The following is a 19,950-nucleotide window of genomic DNA, read 5'->3' as shown; positions in this document are numbered from 1 at the left end:
CGCCAGGAGACCCACCCTGCATCCCTGGGACGAAGCCCAGAGGCAAAAGGAAAAAAATAAAACGAAAAGAAACCGAGGTGCAGAGTTGGAGGCCCGGAGGAATCCCCCCCAGGACAGAGCTGCTGTGGAGACCTTCCGCCCAAGCTTGGAGCCATCATCTGGGGAAGAGAAGGGTGAGTGAGACCTGTTGGGGGCCTATTGTACTGTATAGTGGATTCCTGAGTGACAGTGGGGAACAAGGGGCCAAGGAGAAGAGGAGAGGATTCCCTGTGTTTAGAAGAGAAGAGACCCACGTTCCCCTAGGAGAGCACAAGTTAACTCAGTAAACCTGTCTAGATTACAAATCATAGAGGAGAGGTATAATCCCATCTAGAGAATATAGAAGACAAAAGACTTATTGAGGATATGAAGAATAAAGGTCCTAGGGGAGCAGGGCTTAAAGGGTCTCAATCAGGCACGATAAAGAAATTTACATCACATGGAAACATTACGCCAGAAAGGGCCCAAGGCGCAAGCGCCAAAGGGGAAATGGACACTAGCTCAGGAAACAGCCCGAGACTATCACTGGGTATGAACAGTAGTTGTAGCCAACAAATAGCGGATGGCCTGGGTCAAAAAGAACTTGATGGTGAACTACAAATACCGAATAAGAAGGAGATGACAGAAATGTTCCAAAGCTTGGAGAAAACGATAAAACATGAAATGACAGTAATTCGGAACGATTTAGGACATCTGCTAATGAGAATGGAAGAAACAGAGGAGAAAGTTAAAACCCAGGCCCAAACCATAGATAAGCTAAGGAAAAAAATAACCCATTTGGAGAAAACCCAGAAAAAACTGTTCTACAGGATGGAAATTCGAGAAAATAAAGAAAGAAGGTCTAACCTTAGGGTGAGAGGAATTCCAGAGGCAGCAAAAGGGGAAACATTACATGAACTAGTTAAAAAAATCTTAAACTCCATAAGAGACAGACCTGAAACAGAAGTGATTGAACTGGATGGAGTTTTTAGAATAGGAAAGTTCAAACAAGATACTGAGAGGGAAAGACCGAGAGATATAGTTGTACAGTTCCAGAACTTTGGGGTCAAAAATGAGATTTGGAAGAAGATCAAGGGAAGAACGTTAATCAAATATGGAGATTTGACTGTTCAAATTTTTGCGGATTTAACACCAGAGACTCTTTGGAGAAGGAGATCCCTGAGACCCCTGTTAGAGCAAATGAGAAAACAGAACGTGCAATATAGATGGGGCACTTCAGCATCCTTAATTGGCTGGAAGAGTGGGGTGACAGCATACCTGAGATTCCCGGAGGAACTGAGAGATTTCTGTGATAGACTGGGCCTGCAAAGAATGGAGATAACTGGGTGGGAAGAAGAAGAAGAAAAAGGAGACTCGGACGATGCGGGAGGGGAGGATTGGCGGCAGGTCGGGGGGAAGGGGAGAGAGGTCCAGGGGTTGAGGAGAGGGGGGAGGGAGAGGTGAACAGGAAAGAATACGTTTTTTTTTTTTTCTTTTTTTTCTCTCTCTTGTTCCCTTGCCCCCCCCCCCCCAGTATCCCCCTTTTTTTTTGAGGTGGAAGTCCCTCTGGAGGATCCGGTTGAGGTGGGGAAGTAAAGGTTTTTGCAGAGCCTCGTAGATAGAGAAAGGGGTACTGGGGAGGTCGGAGGAAAGGTGAGCCGTCCATGGGCGGAGTCTACGCCCAATATTTTAAATCAACTGTGGAAACAGTTCCACAAATGATTTGTAGGCAGTTTATAAGCCTAAAAATGGGTAGGGGAAAAGTAAGAGAGGGGGGGCGGGGGTGGGGGGGGGAAGGGGGGGAGGGGGAGTGGGGCTAATATTCTGCAAATCATTCGGTCCTAATAGGAGGAGGCGATTTAGAAGGGAGATAAAAAAAAATCAAGAAGGATGGAAGAAATACAGTTTATAACATATAATGTGAATGGGTTGAACTGCCCTGGGAAAAGATTTAAGTTGTTTAAAGAGTTACATCATAGGGCAACGTCAGTGGTATTTTTGCAGGAGACACATTTTGAGATAGAATCTAATGTGAAACTAAAATCCAAATATTATCCTACATGGTATTATGCTGACTCTCCAATTAAAAGAGCAAAGGGGGTGGCAATAGGATTGGCAAAAAATATGAGATTTGAGTTGGAAGATAGAAGGACTGACCCGGAAGGGAGATTCCTGTTTTTGAAAGGTAAATTACAGGGAATTGAATGCACACTAGCCAATATATATTGCCCCAACAAGAACCCTGAGATCTTTCTGAAGGGTTTGCTAAAAAAATTGATAGATTTTAAAAAAGGGCGTTTGATAATAGCAGGAGATTTGAATCTCTGTATGGACCCACAAATGGATGCAACCTCCCTTGTGCGGAGAGAAGGGGGTAGGTCGCTGAGAGCTTTGAGGAAGGCGATCCACGAGTACCAACTGGTGGACACCTGGAGAATAATGCATATGAAGGACAGAGACTATACCTTCTTCTCTAATGCACATGAGATATACTCGAGACTGGATTACATTCTAATAGACCATCAACTCATTGAAATGCTGGTTAAAATAGAAATAGAGATAAGAACGTTTTCGGACCATGCCCCAGTCGTAATGAAAATAGGATGGGGAAAAAGGTGGACGGGAGGTTTAGGATGGAGGTTGAATGAGGCTCTTCTCTTGGATGAGGATATTGTGCAGAAGATCAGAGAAGAGATTAAGGTATATTTCCGGGAGAATGAAACAGAGGAAGTATCGTCAGCTATAGTATGGGAAAGTCATAAGGTATATATAAGAGGAATCCTGATTGCGATGGGAGCAAGGAAGAAAAAAGAAAGAACAGAGAGGGTTAGTGGACTCTTAAAGGAAATCCTGGAATTGGAGCAGATACACAAGAAAAAAATAACAATAGAAACAAGACAGAAGTTAAGGGATAAAAAAGATGAATTAGAGAGACTGATGGAAGAGGAGAGGAGAAGAGTATATAATAAAGTATTAAGTGAAAGATATAGATGGGGTGATAGACCAGGAAAATACTTAATGAGAGCCCTGAATAAGAAGAAGAACAGGAATTATATAGAAAAGATAAAAAGCCCTAAGGGGGAGATGGTCCACTCAACTAAAGAAATTATTAAAGTATTCACGGAGTATTATAGAAAGTTGTATAATATCAGTAACCAAGGATCACCAAAAGAAATGCGGGAAGGTATTAACGAAAAAAGGAGGACATATTTAAAAAATGCGGGATTGCCAAAGCTTAGTGAAACACACTTGAACTCCTTGGATGCAGAAATCTCTCAGGAAGAAATAGAAGCAGCATTAAGAAGTACAGGGGGAGGGAAAAGCCCAGGCCCGGATGGTTATACAGTTAAGTACTATAAAAAATTTAGTGAAGTACTGTTACCAAAGTTAAAGAAATATATGAATGACTTGGGAGGTGGGATGGAGGGGAGGAGGGAATCCCTTCAGGCCCATGTAGTTCTCATCCATAAGGAGGGAAAAGATCCCTCTCAGTGCTCTAGCTACAGACCAATTTCATTATTAAACACTGATACTAAGTTGTTCGCAAAGGTCCTAGCAAACAGGCTGAAAGATCTAATGCCCGAATGGATTCATGGAGACCAGGTGGGCTTTGTTCAGGGGAGAGAGGGCAGAGATAATGGCTTGAGAACTCTGATGCTTATCCAGAAAAGTAGAAAAGGGAAAGCCCCGGTAGTGCTCTTGTCAATTGATGCCGAAAAGGCGTTTGATAGAGTGGACTGGGGCTTTATGATGGACAAGTTGGAAGTGTTGGGGATTGGAGAGAGAATGCGTGAATGGATAGGTAAACTATATAAGGAGCCCACTGCAATCATCACGGTAAATGGGGAAAGAGCGGAATCCATTGGGATGTCCAATGGAACAAGGCAAGGATGCCCATTGTCCCCCTTGCTGTATGTATTGACATTGGAACCCCTGCTATCAATAATAAGGAATAGTGGAGCGGTAAGGGGAATCCAGATAGAAAATATAGAACATAAAGTAGCGGCCTTTGCGGACGACCTACTGTTTTATGTAGGCAACCCCCGAATAACACTACCAAATATTATGAAGATCCTGAAGGAATACGGTGAACTATCTAATCTAAAAATTAACCCAACAAAAACTGAGATTTTGAACATCAATATACCAAAGAGCGAAAAAGAAAAGCTACAAAAAGAATTCCCCTTCATTTGGAGAGAAAACGATATAAAATACCTAGGAATAAAACTTGCTACCTCATATAAAAAACTGTATAGATTAAACTATATCTCTCTGATAAATGAGATTAAGGACGAACTAAAAAGATTAGAAGGAGGAAATCCATCATGGTTAGGACGTATGAACCTAATTAAAATGGTAATTATACCTAAAATACTCTATAGATTTCAAATGATCCCGATCAAACTCCCAGAGGCGTTTTTTAAGATAATGAGAAAAATGTTAACAAGATTTATATGGAGGAATAAAAAACCAAGAGTATCATATGAAACACTAAGTAGGACTAAAGAGAAAGGGGGGATGGGACTACCTGATGTCAAGAGATATTACAAAGCAGTAATGTTAGCAAGAATTTATGACTGGACTTTTAATCACAAGGGGAAAAGTTGGGTAAAAATGGAAAATGATCTGAGTGGAATTAATTTGAGTAAGATGATATGGGTTCCAGCACACTATAGAAGAATTAAAGAGGACACAAGCACCTACACCTTAACTGTCTTAAGGATATGGGATAACTTACATAAACACAAGAAATGGGAATTCAATTCTATATTAATGCCTCTTGCAAACACGGAGTTTTTCCCCCCAGGAAAAGATGAGATATCAGGGAGATGGTTTAAAAAGGAAGATATCCAATTGAGAGACATATTGGTAGAGGGGGAATTGAGAACACTTAAAGAATTAAAAGAGAAGGGAGGAGATATGTTTACTAAAATAGATGAATGGAAATACCATCAATTAAAATGTTTTATAGGAAATCTCCCAAAACCCTTGAGATTAAAAAAGGAGTGGAATATGTTTGAAAGGTTATTAGAAACACGTAGAGATGGGAAACACGGTGTTACAAAAATGTATAGAATACTTACAGAACTAGACACAGACACAAAGTTAATTTTCATAACAAATTGGGAAAGAGATATGGGGGTGGGGATAGATGAAGAGCAACAGAATAAGATATTTAGATTAGTTCACGAGAATGTTAGTATGAGAGACGTTGAGAATAACTATAAATGTTTGACACGATGGCATATTACACCGAGCACTGAGCACAGGATGAGGGGGGAGAATTCAAAAATGTGTTGGAGAGGATGTGGGGAAGAGGGCACGGTGTTTCACATATGGTGGCAATGTCCAAAAATTCAGGTTTTCTGGAAGACAATAGTCAAATTAATAGAAATAATAACTGGAAATGACATAGGATTAGACCCAACCATGTGTCTCCTACATAGTGTCGAGACAACAGTAAATAAATATAAAGAATCAGGAGTATGGTATTACCTAAGTGCAGCAAAAGGGTTGATCCCCAAATTTTGGCGGAAGACAGAGGTACCAACGGAGGAGGATTGGATCAATAGGGTAAACCAGATTAGCAGAATGGAAAAATCTTATCATATGCAGGAAGACAGGATGAAAATATACTATTCACGATGGGAAAAATGGGAAAAATCTGGATTAAAAGAGAAATATAGAAAACTCTAAACTAGGAAGCTATTCAAAGTGGTTGGGCCTAGAGAGACTGGAGATTTTGCAGAGGGGAGGGAGGGGGGGAAATGGTGGGTTGGGAGGGAAGGGAAATAAAAGAGGTAAATAGAAGGGACAGAGTAGAAATGTACTGATATTTATAAGTATTGTGTCTCTTCTTATGGAAATTTTGTAATAATGTGAAAAATTAATAAATATTTAAATTAAAAAAAAAAAAAAAACAGTTATCATGGGAATCAGGGATTCAAAGCCTGCTTTTACTTGGCCTCTGGCTTTAAATCTATTAGGCACCCCCCTTGGGACTCGAATAGCATCTATATACACATGTGGGTCAAAACTTCCAGAAGGAGCTTTTCGTTTCCTCCTACGGCCAGGCGTTGGGTCAGGGGTATTTTCTGCTAGGATGTGGAGAGGCATAATGACCTTTGCAAGGGCACACTCACCAGTCGAAATCCCTTCCAATCTGGTTCTAATCTTTTGGTTCCCAGTAATCATCCGTGACACATATGTATATTTGCTCACTACTATCAGAACATGCTCATTATGTCAAGATCATATAGAATATGGTCATAGCACCACATGGGATCTATACTACAGAAATCAAAGGTGAAAATAGCTACATGAGTATTGGATAAATTGTACCAAAATATAGTGGTGTCATCTATTTCGGTGATAGCCACCTGTTGAGCCTCTGTCAGACTTATAAGAAAAAGGATATACAACATAGTTGTCATGGTGTAGATGATGCCTTTTCCTCAGGGTTTGGGACTTTCTTGCAGTGAGAGGCGTGTATCCAAGTGTTCTTCCCGGACACCTTGACAGAAGTGGCTGTGGTCAGCAGAACTTGGAATGGACCATCATATCTTGGCTCAAGGGAATGTTTCCTCATAAATGTCTTTACTAATACCCAATCTCCGGGTAATAGGCTGTGAGTTCCTGTATCTGACTCAGAATCTGGAATGGAGAAAACACTTGGACATAGATACAGGTTAATTCACGTGATAATGCAGTCACATAATCAATTAACACATCAGATTGTAATTGCAACTGTTGCGGAAAGTAACAGCCAAGTCTGGGGGCTGAACTAAACAAAATTTCTTAAGGGGACAGGGCATGTTTCCCCCGGGGGGGTGTCTGACACTAAACAGAGCAATAGGCAAACTGTCTGGCCAACTCATGTTAGTCTCTTGGGCCATCTTTAGCATCCTGTTTTTTAGAGTGCCATTCATCCTTTCTACCTTCCCACTGCTTTGAGGGTGATATGGGGTGTGTAGGGCCAACTCGACCCCCAGTGCTGTCCAAATCTCTTTTATAAGGGTTGCTGTGAAGGCTGGACCCTGATCACTCTCTATCACCTCTGGGACCCCGAATCTACAGACTACCTCACTCAGTAGTTTCTTAGCCGTGGTCTTGGCTGTCATGTTTGTAACAGCATAGGCTTCCGGCCAACCAGAGAACATGTCCACCACCACTAGAGCATATTCATATCGGCCACTTTTTGGCATTTGTATATGATCAATCTGTATCCTCTGGAATGGATAGAGGGGTTTTGCCAGATGTTTCTGCGGTGTCTTTTCCGTCCTCCCCGGGTTGCATTTTGCACATACTATACACAAGGCTCAGTAATTTCTGGTTAACGTAGTTATCCCTGGAGCCCAGTAATACTTGCTGATCAGTGAGTTCATTAAGTTCTTAGAGAGATGTGCATGTCCATGCGCCCATTGGACAATTGCTGGATACATATATTATTTATTTATTTATTTATTTATTTATCGAGTTTATATAGCGCCAAAGGGTTTGCTCAGCGCTGTACAATAGAGGGGGGACAATACATGAAACAGTACAGTAACATCAAACAGCACACAAGGGGTAAGAGGGCCCTACTCTTTCGAGCTTACAATCTAGGAGGGAGGGGGTAGAGGTACAGGAGGAAATGGCTGTGGGGGATGGAGTGGAAGGAGGAGGGAAGGGCAGCGGCTGTTAGGTGAGGGTGGGGTAGGCTTCCCTGAAGAGGTGGGTTTTCAGGGAGCGCCTGAAGGTGAGGAGGGAAGGTGACAGTCTGATGGGTTGGGGTAGTGAGTTCCAGAGGATGGGGGAGGACCTGGAGAAGTCTTGCAGTCGTGCGTGGGAGGAGGAGACCAGGGAGCAAGATAGAAGGAGGTCCTGTGAAGAGCGAAGGGTACGGGTAGGGTGGTATCTGGGAATCAGGTCGGTGAGGTAGTTAGGGGCAGTGTTGTGAATGGCTTTATAGGTCAGAGTGAGCAGTTTGAATTTAATGCGTTGGGCAATGGGGAGCCAGTGGAGGGAGAGGCAGAGGGGGGTGGCAGAGGTGGAGCGGGTGGTGAGGTGGATGAGTCTGGCAGCTGAGTTCAGGATGGTCTGAAGCGGGGTGAGTTTGCACTGGGGTAGGCCGGTGAGGAGGGAGTTGCAGTAGTCAAGGCGTGAGATAATCAGGGAGTGAACGAGTAGTTTAGTGGTGTCTGGGGTAAGGAAGGAGCGTATCTTGGAGATGTTCCGGAGGTGGAGCCTGCATGAGTTTGTGAGAGATTTGATATGAGGTTGAAAGGAAAGGTTTGAGTCCAGAATGACGCCAAGGACCTTGGCTTGCGGGGCGGGATTGATGGTGGTGTTGTTGGTAGTGATGGAAAGGATGGGGGGGGGGGCACGGGAAGGGGGAAAGACGAGAAGCTCGGTTTTGGAGAGGTTGAGTTTGAGGAAATGGAGCGACATCCAGTCAGAGATGTCGTTTAGGAGGTGAGTGATGCGGGCGGAGAATGTGGGGGTGAGGTGAGGGGTGGATAGGTAGATTTGAGTATCATCAGCATAGAGGTGGTAGTTGAAGCCGTGGGAGTGTATGAGTTTGCCAAGGGAGGAGGTGTAGATGGAGAAGAGAAGGGGTCCAAGGACAGAGCCCTGGGGGACCCCAACAGAGAGGGGGAGGGAAGAGGAGGTGGCGCCGTTGTAGCAAACGCTGAAGGAGCGTTGGGATAGGTAGGAGGAGAACCAGGAGAGAGCGGTGTCTCTGTTCATATATTTTATATCATATATTTTGGTAAACAAGTTTTTCCTTTCATCGAATACAATTCTCCATCGTAGTCTGCTCCTTTATCAATCCATTCCAGCCTTTCCTCTGTATAAGCGGCCATTTGCATAGAAATCAGGTATTGCTTGTCAGATGGCACATGCACTGCCAAAAGTATCTGTACTGAGGTCTCACTCTCCTCTTCAGCCACCTCAGCTGTTTTTCGTTGGTTTTTTCGCTGCTTCTTTGGCAGCTATATCCGCCAAGTGGTTCCCTCTGGCCTCTTGAGAATTCAGTTTACCATGTGCTTTAACTTTCAAGACAGCCACTTGATCAGGCAGAAGCAGTGCATCCATTAAATCATTGATGGCTGGGCCGTGTTTTACCGGAGTTCCAGCCTCTGGCTTTCCAGATGATACCGAAGTCATAAGCTACTCCAAAGGCGTACCTTGAGTCTGTGTAAATATTGGCTCTTTTACCTTCTGCCATCTTGCACGCTGTAGTGAGGGCTTGAAGCTCTGCTTCCTGGGCAAATAAAGTTGGTGATAATGCTCCTGCTTGTAGAATTTCAAATTCCGAGGTCACAGCATAACCTGTGTGGTACTTGCCTCCTTCATCTGCATATCTGGAACCATCCACAAAAAGTGTGTAGTCAGGGTTTTCCAGAGGAATTTCACTCACTGTAGGGAGATGTGTGGTTCCCATGCGCATCATTTCAAGGCAGTCATGTGGAGTAGTGCAGGGGTCTCCTTCTTCACCTTCTTCTCCCCCCTCGAAAAATGGCAAAAGGGTGGCTGGGTTGAGGGTGAGACACCTTTTGGAGGGTCACATTGTCAGGAATGAGGAGGGAGATTTGCAACCGTAGATGTCTGGCCGTGGACAGGTGTCGGGGTTGTACCTGATTCAGGATGGCAGCAATGTCATGCGGTGCCAGAAGAAGCAGGGGGTGTGCTAAAACGAGATCTGAAGTTTTGTCCAACAGTGCTTGAGCAGCGAAGACGGCTCTTAGACATGAAGGACCACCCCTAGCTATGGGGTCCAAATGGCAAGAATAGTACCCAATGGGTCTGGTTTGCCCTCCATGTTCTTGAGCTAGGACCTTCGTGGCATAAGTGGGTGCATAAGCATCGATGCATCAGGGATCCATGCCCTGCAGTAGGATATGAGTCCAAGAAAGGCATGCAGTTGTTTAGCTGCTTTAGGTTGGGGAATATCCTGGATTACAGCTACACGGTCCCCCAGTCTTGTTCGAGAATACTACCATAAGAGGTGACACGGGTTTGCCCATTTCCTAACGAGAGTTTGGGGCGTGGTGGTTGATTTTCACGCTGCCCTTCCCGGGGGTCCCTGTCTTATCTGGGATATCTTGGGGCTCTGCATTCTCTTCTAAAGTGTCCCCGTTTCCCACAGTTATAACAGGTGATCCTTTCCCTGATATTTGGCAATGGTGGTGGACGAGTGTAGGTGGGATCTTTGTCATTGACCACCATAAGGGGCGCTGGTTATTTATTTATTTTTTTTTTCCCTTTTTGGTTTTCTATGCCTCTGGCCACCAACAGTAAGTCCGACATCTTCACAGAGCGGTATTCAGGGCGGGCCACCATCAGACCTTTCCTGATATCTTCTTTGAGCCCTGAGACAAAAACAGTTGAGAGCATGTGTGTATGTGCCTTTTCATATTGAGAGAAGCCCAGATCGTCAAAGACCTGTATGAGTCTGGCATAATACTTCTCCACAGACTCCCCTTTATCTTGGGTGATGTCTTGAATTGTGGTAGTCTGATCCGCCAATTTCTCCTTTGTTTAGTCGTGGAGCTGAGCACAGAACTCTACGCCTGAAGAATAGGAAATAACACTTGTCAGGCAGGCATCATTGAAGGCCGTCTGCATAACTGGCCAGAAAACATGTCCTGCTTTAATTTGGCATAGATTGAGCAGGTCTTTCCAAGCAGCTGAGTAAGTTTCTTGTATCTGCACTACCCTGCGGTAAAAGGGTATTGGCTGTTTCTCTGGGTCAGGCAGACTCGTCACTAAGGCCGCTGCTTGTGATGGGGTAAAAGCGACATACATTACCGGTGCCCCTTCCGGTAATCTTGAATGTCGGTGTTGTCTTGTGTACTGTTCCTGTTTAGGTTGTACTCCACTGTGCGTGGGTTTGGGAATCAAATCTATTGGCGCCCTTGTCACTTGCAGCTGTCGATCACTCCATTCAGATGCATTGTCATTCAATTGGACATCTGGCATAGGTTTGGGAGTCATACCTATCGGCATCCTTCCTGCTTGAGGTTGTTGATCATCCAGCTCAAACGCATTGTCATTCATGTATCCGGCTTGTGAAGGTGACGCTTCCATATTGGGGAAAACGGGAGTGTGGTAGGAACCATCCTGGTTTAGAACAGGGAGAACTGGATAAACTCCTTGTTTAGGCCTTCCGGGTGTACCAAGATGGCCACCGGACGGAAGTGCACTGGGCTGGGCAGGAAGTGACAACACAGGTGTAGCAAGATGGCTGCTAGCAGGAAGTGTACTGGGCTGGGCAGGGCAGGGCTGTCCCTCCCCTCCTCCACCTGTCTTGGAAATTCGCTTTAACGAATTTCTCCTTACCGTGAGTACTCGCAGTTGGATGCGCAGAAATCCCCCATAAAGCTGTGCGAATCTTGCTTACCACGACTGCAGCCAAACTACATGATTCCTGCCCATCCAAATACTTTGGCTCTGTTGAGATGTGGGGGAATTAGAGCTCTGTTACCCTAGAATGATCAAACGACACTTTCAGGATGGTGTTGCAACTCACATAAGGGCTGGTTTTAGACTCAGCTCTCTGTTTTATTAAAAATACACACATGCCCCCCACATGAATAAAGTCAATCCCCTCCCACCAAACAATGCAATGGGGAGTGCCTATACACAGGATGTATATTCCAATTGGAGCATAGCCTTTCCTATTATCTATCACTGGTCCTCCCCCATGAGTCTTCTGAGGTCAGCAGACTTCCTCCCCTTCCCCCCCATGAGCCATCTGAGGTCATATTTCCTGTCCTACTAGCTTCTATTGGTATGTCCATTCTCTGCACAAGCACTCCCTAAAAATATCAGTCTGTACCTGGATGGGCCCGATACGATCTTTATTAAAACACATCCATCCAAGATACAGTTTCAAGTTGGTAATGGGTTGTAAGATATGCATAAGCCTACACGCGGAGTTCGTACCGCTTGGCGCCTTGCGTTATGAAGCCCACGTGGTACTATGCTGCTGATATGTGGATACAGGCCCGCGGTCTACTGCCAGCGACATTCGCATCGAATGCCGTGGTGGTATACACGCCGGTCTATAAGCGCAGATCTGCCATCTCATCCATTACCAAGCTGAGTACTGTAATACATACATTGTACATGCGCATGGCCCAATTGCAGCCTTCAGAGCTTTAATTAAGCCACACGAGAGACATATGAATAACACGAATATATGACACATTTAAAGTTCGACCAACAATACAAAATTTCCATGACACACCCCACATTCCAACATAGGGCGGTGGTTTTAGCACACTTCCATTTACAATTTTGTGATACACATACATTATACAATTGCCATTTTCTTGAATTTCTTCCAATTATTCTTCTTTATGCAACGCTTTTACAGTTCTGTACCAAACCTCTGTCACGTTCAGCAAACCTTTATCACATAACATTCCTCTCCATTCCTGCAATAATTTATGCCAGGCAACGCTGACCTTCAGCTTACAAACTTTCGGTACTTTAGATAACTTTTTAACTGCTTCACTTCCTTCTCTCCTTTTTACAATATCACATACTAATAATCCTTTCTGTGGCTTGACTATCTTCTGACCCATCTTCCCCCCCTCTCTGGGTCACCCAACTTCTCACTCTGTTCTGTTCTTTCACCTTAGTCTCAGCTAACGGTTTCAGAGGCAGTGCAGGCAACTATTAGATTAATATCCCTATTCCGCTGCTTTCTGTCTTCTCAGAACAAACACTAATCCACAAATACACTCAGAACAGGACATTACACCTGCCGCCCCTCGCTCCGTGAAGCCTCAGCAGCTGAACTAAACCCTCAGGGGTCTCACACCGTCAACCCCAAGTCACCATCCGTAGACGCTTGTTGCAAGGTTCCGTCTTCCAGGGGCCCACAGCTCACCTGGTCAGGACACTCATTGCAACTTATCTTTCAGCCTACTGAGTTATCACAGTCGCACAGGACGACAGACATTGAACAAATACACAGTCAGCAGAAATCCAGTGGCAGGTTCGTTAAACAGCCCCAGGCGAGCAATAAAAATTACCTGCCGCTCTTGATGACCTCTGGAAGCCGACAAAACTGGCGCCAAGGCTGGACAGAAACAAATCGTACAGTGGTAAGTATAAAAAGTACCTACCGTACTCTCAGGGGTGCGCAAATCCCTTTTGGTCTGTCCTGGCCAGCCGCTCAGTCTCACGCGCAGACTTCCATCGGTCACAACCTGGGGCCCCACGTTGGGCGCCAGCTAAAAAGGTTGGGAGAACCACAATCGGGCTCAGGGTAGGATTTCTGCTGCTGTTCCTAATTTTGAGATATGGATTGCGTGCACGCCGGAAAATAATTACACGGACAACTGTCCAGTACAACCACTTTCACATCATCTCATCTCCGTTTATTGCAGGGCGGTGCTTAACCTTTTATACATAGAGAACAACAGAGTATACGTCACTATTACGTATATACAGTCACATTCTGAAAGGCACATTTTGCTTGGTTGAAATATAGGAGAAATGTAGAAACTTGATGCTTGCTTCTCATCCCGTTATCTATTCACTCCCCTTCACATTCCCAAAGTCTAAGTAAAAGGTCCTCTCAGTGCGAAGGGAGGGGTTGAGAGCATCGCTCTGAACAAAACAAGTTAAGGAGGACTGCAAAGCCCAGCAGACAAAATATATATATATATATATATACATATACACGCACAACACATATATTTAGAAATATAAAAAAGTATAAAAGTAAATATGTATAAAATGTATATTTTAAACAGAATAGGCATTTTACCAAATCCATCACACAAACATACACAGCACATTTCAGCAGACTGTGACAGCAGACATCTTGGTTTGAGATGAGAGAGAAGAAGAGAGAACCAACAAGTTTTACACATATGCACAACTAGTAACCTTTAGTGTATAGTGCCATCTACTGGTCAAGTGATATTAACACACAAATACTATATATAGTACATGCTGTTGTATCTCCAACAAAAGTAACGTAGCTCCGTAACGCAAAAAATGGCCTGGTCAGGAAGGGGGGTAAATCCTCAGGAGGGCAATGGGTTAAGCTGCAAAGTCAGCTAGGCCAATGTGAACAAGCCAAGCATGCAACGCTTTGTGGCCGTGGCGAACATGATACCTCCTGTCTCATTCAGCAGGCAGTGCAGTGTTTTCCTAGATAACAATTGCAGCTTAGTAAAAATTTTCACATTTTAACTGAAATTACGCTTTAAAACACTGGGGTATACGAGGTACGTCCTGGGTCCTAAACTGCTTAAAAAAAAAAAAAAAAAAAAAAAAAAAGCCTCATTAAAAAAAATGAATAAGAAATGTAATATCAGCTCTTTTTCCCAACCCTCGGATCATGCAAACATTTTTTTTCAAGCATAAAACTGTATTAGGATTGTATATATTCAAATGTTTGTCGGGATTAATGTATTAAGAGCCTGAATAATGCATCAAGCAGTTATGAGCTGAGATTACTGGTTACATTACAGAATAGAATTACGAGAACACTGTAAATTGCTTTATTTTTATGTATATGAAAAGGGGGCTTTACAGTGCTGGCTTACTAGCTGGAAGATCCTTTGCAGATTTAATTAGAACTTTCACACTTTTTATGTCAATAAACATTACGGCTGTCCCCGGATTATGGTGCTGAGCCTGTGCTTTAGTGCTGCGACAATGATGGGTATTGGTGATATTAACTTAGGAGTCAAGAGAGACGGGCATTGTCTGGGAGGACGGTGTGGAAGAAAATCGCAAAACGTAAATCATGTTCCCGTATGGCTGCCTATAGTTAGCATTCTTAGAGGTGGATTTTGAAAGTAAAGCGTAGAGTGTAGGAACAAAGAATAAAAATACTCATGAACAGGGGCGGACTGACCATTTGGAAACTCGGGCAGTGCCTGAGGACCCGGGGTCAGTAGGGGGCCCCATAAGATGGTGTGAATCTGGACTAAAGTGTTGATGTGCTTTTCACACTTTGCTTATTTTCAGTTCCACATTTTCATTGTAGCGCTACCCCTGCAGGGGCCGCTTGATAATGCTCGTCTCCAATGGTTGACCTGACCTTGCAAGCCTCCCGACACCTCTCACACTCTGGGTTCAGACATTTTTCAACAGTATAGGATAATAATGCAGGAGAGACATTTTTTTTTTAGTAACACACCCAGGGGCGGACTGACCATTTGGAAACTCGGGCACTGCCCGAGGACCCGGGGTCAGTAGGGGACCCCATGAGATGCCCCTGGTACCTTTTTCATAGGCTTTTTTGAGTTTGGGCAAGGGCACAGGGGCCCCATGATCCCCTATTGCCCGGGGGCCCCATGAGTTGTCAGTCCGCCCCTGCTCATGAAAAGCAAACTGGTAAAATGGGCTTTTTCCTTCCAGTTAAAGTTGATTAACCCTGTTAAGATTTGAGGCAATCTTGTCTGGTCACTATTAAAGCTGGCCACAGTCCAGTAGAATTTTGTTTGAAACTTCTGTTAGTTTCATTTCTTAAAGGGAAAAAATTGGAAAAAAAATTGTATTTTATTGCAGAGATTTATTGAATATGTTTGTTTTTTTTTTTTTTGCCATGACATATGCATTAAAATTTCCAGCTGCCATACAGACCTCAGCTGCATGGAAATCCAAAAGTCTAAATGCCATAGTCTTCCCAGAGGTGCCCATATGGAAGAAAAATATATTTGAAATATCTTTTAAAAATTTTCTTCCAAAATATATTGCCATATATTTGAAATACTGCAATTTTGGCCATATTCAATATATTTCAAAATATATTTATATATATATATAATTATTATACAGGATTTATATAGCGCCAACGCTGCTCAGCGCTGTAGGGAGTGGGAGACAATACAGCAACAATACAGTTCAATACAAGAGGGATTTGAGGGCCCTGCTCCTTGGAGCTTACAATCTAGGAGGGAGGGGTGAATGGTACAATAGGTAATAGCTGTAGGGGAAGGATGGAGTGGTTGGAAAAGTAGAGGATATATATATATTTATTATTATACAGGATTTATATAGCGCCAACAGTTTGCTCAGCGCTTTACAATATAAAGGGAGACAATACAGCAACAATACAGTTCAATACAAGAGGGATAGGAGGGCCCTGATCCTGGGAGCTTACAATCTAGGAATATATATATATATATATATATATATATATATATACACACTGCATGTTGAAATGTTTTTCTAAAATATATTCTTCAGATTTTTTTTAAACATATAAAAAAGTCATTTTAACATATATTTTTACATATATTTGTAAATGCATTTCAAAAATGTAGACTAAATGTATTTTCAAAGACATATATTTGAAAATGTATTTAAAAAACATTTTTCATATATTTTTAAATATATAAAAAAAGCCTTTCAACATACAGTGTGTGTGTGTGTGTGTGTGTGTATGTGTATGTGTATATATATATATATATATATATATATATATATATATATATATTATATATAAAAATAAATATATATGTATATTATTATTAATATTATTATACATTATTTATATAGCGCCAAAAGGTTTGCTCAGCGCTGTACATTATAGTGGGGGACAGTACATGACACAATACAGTAACAAGACAAAACACGAGGGGTTCGATGGCCCTACTCTTTTTACAATCTAGGAGAGAGGGGATAGTAGTACAGGAGGAATATTATATATATATATATATATATAGTGTGTGTGTGTGTATGTATATATATATATATATATATATATATGTGTATGTATATATATATGTACAGTATGTGTGTGTGTGTGTGTGTGTGTGTGTATGTATATATATATATATATATATATATATATATATATGTGTATGTATATATATATATATATATATTATATTGAATACGGCCAAAATTGTTGTATTTCAAATATATGTCAATATATTTGGGAAGAATATTTAAAAAAATATATATTTAACATATATTTTTCTTCCATGTGGGGATTTATTGAATGTTTATTTTATTTTTTTATTTGGCCATGATATATGCTTTAAAATTCCAGCTGCTGTACAGACCTCAGATGCATGGAAATCCAAAGGTCTAAATGCCATAGTCTTCCCAGAGGTGGGAAGATGCCCTTCGTATCAAGTAGTTGTACATGCACCAGACCCGACCATAGAGAGTAATGACTTCCCAGTGAAAGAGAGACTTTAATCACTTGCCTACCAGGCACTTATACCCCCTTATTTACCAGGCCAATTTTCAGCTTTCAGCGCTGCCGCACTTTGATTGACAATTGCGCGGTCATGCAACATTGTACCCATATGAAATTTTGATCATTTTTTTCTCACAAATAGAGCTTTCTTTTGGTGGTATTTAATTGCCACTGGGCGCTTTACTTTTTGCGCTATAAATACAAAAAGTGCAAAAAATTTGAAAAAAAAAAAAGTTTCTTTGCTTCTATTATAAAATTTTTCAAACAGGTAATTTTTCTCCTTCACTGATGTGCGTTGATGAGGCAGCACTGATGGGCACTGATAGGCAGCACTAAAGGGCACTGATAGGCAGTACTAATGAGGTGGCACGGATAGGCGGCACTGATAGACAGCACTAATGAGGTGTCACGGATAGGCGGCACTAATATGCAGCACTGATAGGCGGCACTGATAGGTGACACTGATGATGGGTACTGATAGACGGCACTGACTGGCATCACTGCTGGGCACTGACTGGCGGCACTGACTGGCACAACCCCTGGGCACTGACTGGTGGAACTGACTGGCACAAGTGGGTGGGCACAGGTGGGTGGGCACAGGTGGGTGCACTGCTGGGCACAGGTGGGTGCACTGCTGGGCACAGGTGGGTGCACTGCTGGGCACAGGTGGGCGCACTGCTGGGCACAGGTGGGCGGAGCTAGTGGGCGCACTGCTGGGCACAGGTGGGCGGAGCTTGCGGGTGGCACTGCTGGGCACCGATCATCAGGGCACTGATCATCAGTGCCCTGATGATCGGTGCCGATCCCCGCTCTGACAACTGCCGGTTCTCGGCAGTACTTTCCTCACGATCTGACAGCGTGAGGAAAGTGCAGCCGAGAACCGGCACTTGCATTTCCCTCTGATCAGCGTGTCATTGGACACCGCTGATCACGTGGTAAAAGGCCACTGTGATTGGCCTTTTACCACATCACGTGATCAGCTGTGTCCGTAGGACACAGATCGCCGGGTGCGCGCCCCCTGGGGTGCGCAGGAGAGCGCATTCTGGGAGGACGTCATATGACGTCCACCCAGAACTGGCCAGCCGCAGTGCAGCCGTCATTCTGCTATCTGCGGTCGGCAGGTAGTTAAAGAAGATCTCTGAGATAGGTAAAAAAAAAAAATCACCCATTAGTATACCTCCCTACACAAAACAGTTAATAAGATTTTGAAAATTCTTACCATTTAGGAGAAAAATGTCAAATTGTATTTTCATGACCTTATCTCTGTAATTCAAAAGATAACAGCATCTGCTGTGCCAAGAAGGAGGTGTAACAGGCGGTATTACATCATATCCTCTCCTCTCTCTCTGCAGTAAAAGGTAACTAGTAGTAGTGAATGTGAGTGGGTACACTAGGTCTGTACATGTTGAATGTGTCTGAGAATCTCGGTCCGCCCACCACTGCAAGTGGGACTGAATTACATCACTGCTTCCTGGAGAAAGAACTACAGAAGGGATGTGCCAAGACCAGTGGCTGGGGGAATAGGAGCCATAGCAGCCACTGGCCTTACAAACAGGAAACCAAAGAGAATTAGCAACTTGATCTGAAAATTAATAAGCTATTTCAGAGCAACTACTGAATGAACCAGAAGATGGATGACATATTCATGGAAGGTAGGAAATCAGCACCAAGGACATGTAAAGAAGTTTTTGCCCAGAATTCTGCTCTAAATACACTGAAAGTGCAAACAAAATGCTGACCTGTCAGAAATCCAGTGTTCTCCTAACTTTCTATTTGTGCTGACAAGCCAGCATTTTTTTTGCACCAAAATCCCAACAAGCATTGTCCGTCTGAACTTCTGGACTACAGAACTTCGCCTACCCACATGGAAGAAAAATATATTTTAAATATATTTTAAAAATACTTTCTTAATATATTCTTCCCAAATATATTGACATATATCAAATATTACAATTTTGGCCATATTGAATATATTTCAAAAATATATTTCAATATATTTGTGAATATATTATTAAAAATATATTCAGAACACATGCTGAAATATATTTCAAAGTGTAAAAAATAAAAAAAAAAATTTAGAAAAATTATAATTTGTGGTTTTAAACTAATTTGTGTTTTTTTTTTTTTTTTACTAAAAAGATAACTGAATAAATTTTGGCCAAGATTTATGATGAAATATTATTTATTTGCAAAAGTTTGTAAGAAAAACACTTTTTTTTTTCAAACTTTTTGGACTTTTTCATTTATATAGCAAAAAAAAAAATAAAAATCCCAGTGGTGAAAAAATACCACCAAAATAAAGTTTGATGTCTCAAAAAAATTCTAAAAAAATTCATATGGGTACAGTGTTGCTGACCGCGCAATTGTCATTCAAAGTGTGACAGCGCTGAAAACTGAAAATTGGCCTGGACAGGAAGGGAGTGAAAGTGTCCGGACTTGAAGTGGTTAAATTATTTTTTAGCTGTGTACAAAAAAAACTTTTGCAAAAATGGCTCTGGCAGTGATAAGGTTAGTGGGCTGATTTTTTTTTTTTTTTCACTGAAAAAGCAGTCATCCGCCAATAAAGGAGTAACAGGAGTCTTTGCTTATACAGGGTGCAGCAACATAACTTCCTTTTTTCAAAACGCAATAAAACCCATTTTATGAATCAGAATTGTTTTTATTGTCTTTAATAATGTAGGTACATATCTAAAGTTCTGTTTTACACAGTTTTGAAAATCATATCAGGTAGGTGACGCCCCCCATTGTCCATACACTGAATAAGC

The 19,950-nt window shown here is 42.5% G+C and overlaps 1 protein-coding gene across 1 annotated transcript in view; it reads right to left on the bottom strand.

Annotated features, from left to right (window-relative positions):
* Nucleotides 1-337: 337 nt before the first annotated feature.
* The window catches only part of LOC149462147 (uncharacterized), a 65,252-nt gene continuing 45,639 nt past the window's right edge, over nucleotides 338-19,950 (bottom strand). The window contains exons 3-5 of the mRNA XM_089677365.1: nucleotides 9,220-9,554; nucleotides 6,893-7,189; nucleotides 338-369 (exon numbers count right to left, since the gene is read on the bottom strand). Of these exons, the coding sequence (XP_089533491.1) occupies nucleotides 338-369; nucleotides 6,893-7,189; nucleotides 9,220-9,554 (664 nt within the window). The remainder of the gene's footprint in view (nucleotides 370-6,892; nucleotides 7,190-9,219; nucleotides 9,555-19,950) is intronic.

Source organism: Staurois parvus, unplaced genomic scaffold, assembly GCF_062004578.1.
Source record: "Staurois parvus isolate SC_StPar_1 unplaced genomic scaffold, SC_StPar_1.0 ptg000184l, whole genome shotgun sequence".
In the NCBI taxonomy this organism is placed as follows: Eukaryota; Metazoa; Chordata; class Amphibia; order Anura; family Ranidae; genus Staurois; species Staurois parvus.
Note: the sequence above shows the minus strand (reverse complement) of the source record. Positions and strands in the feature narration are given on the sequence as shown.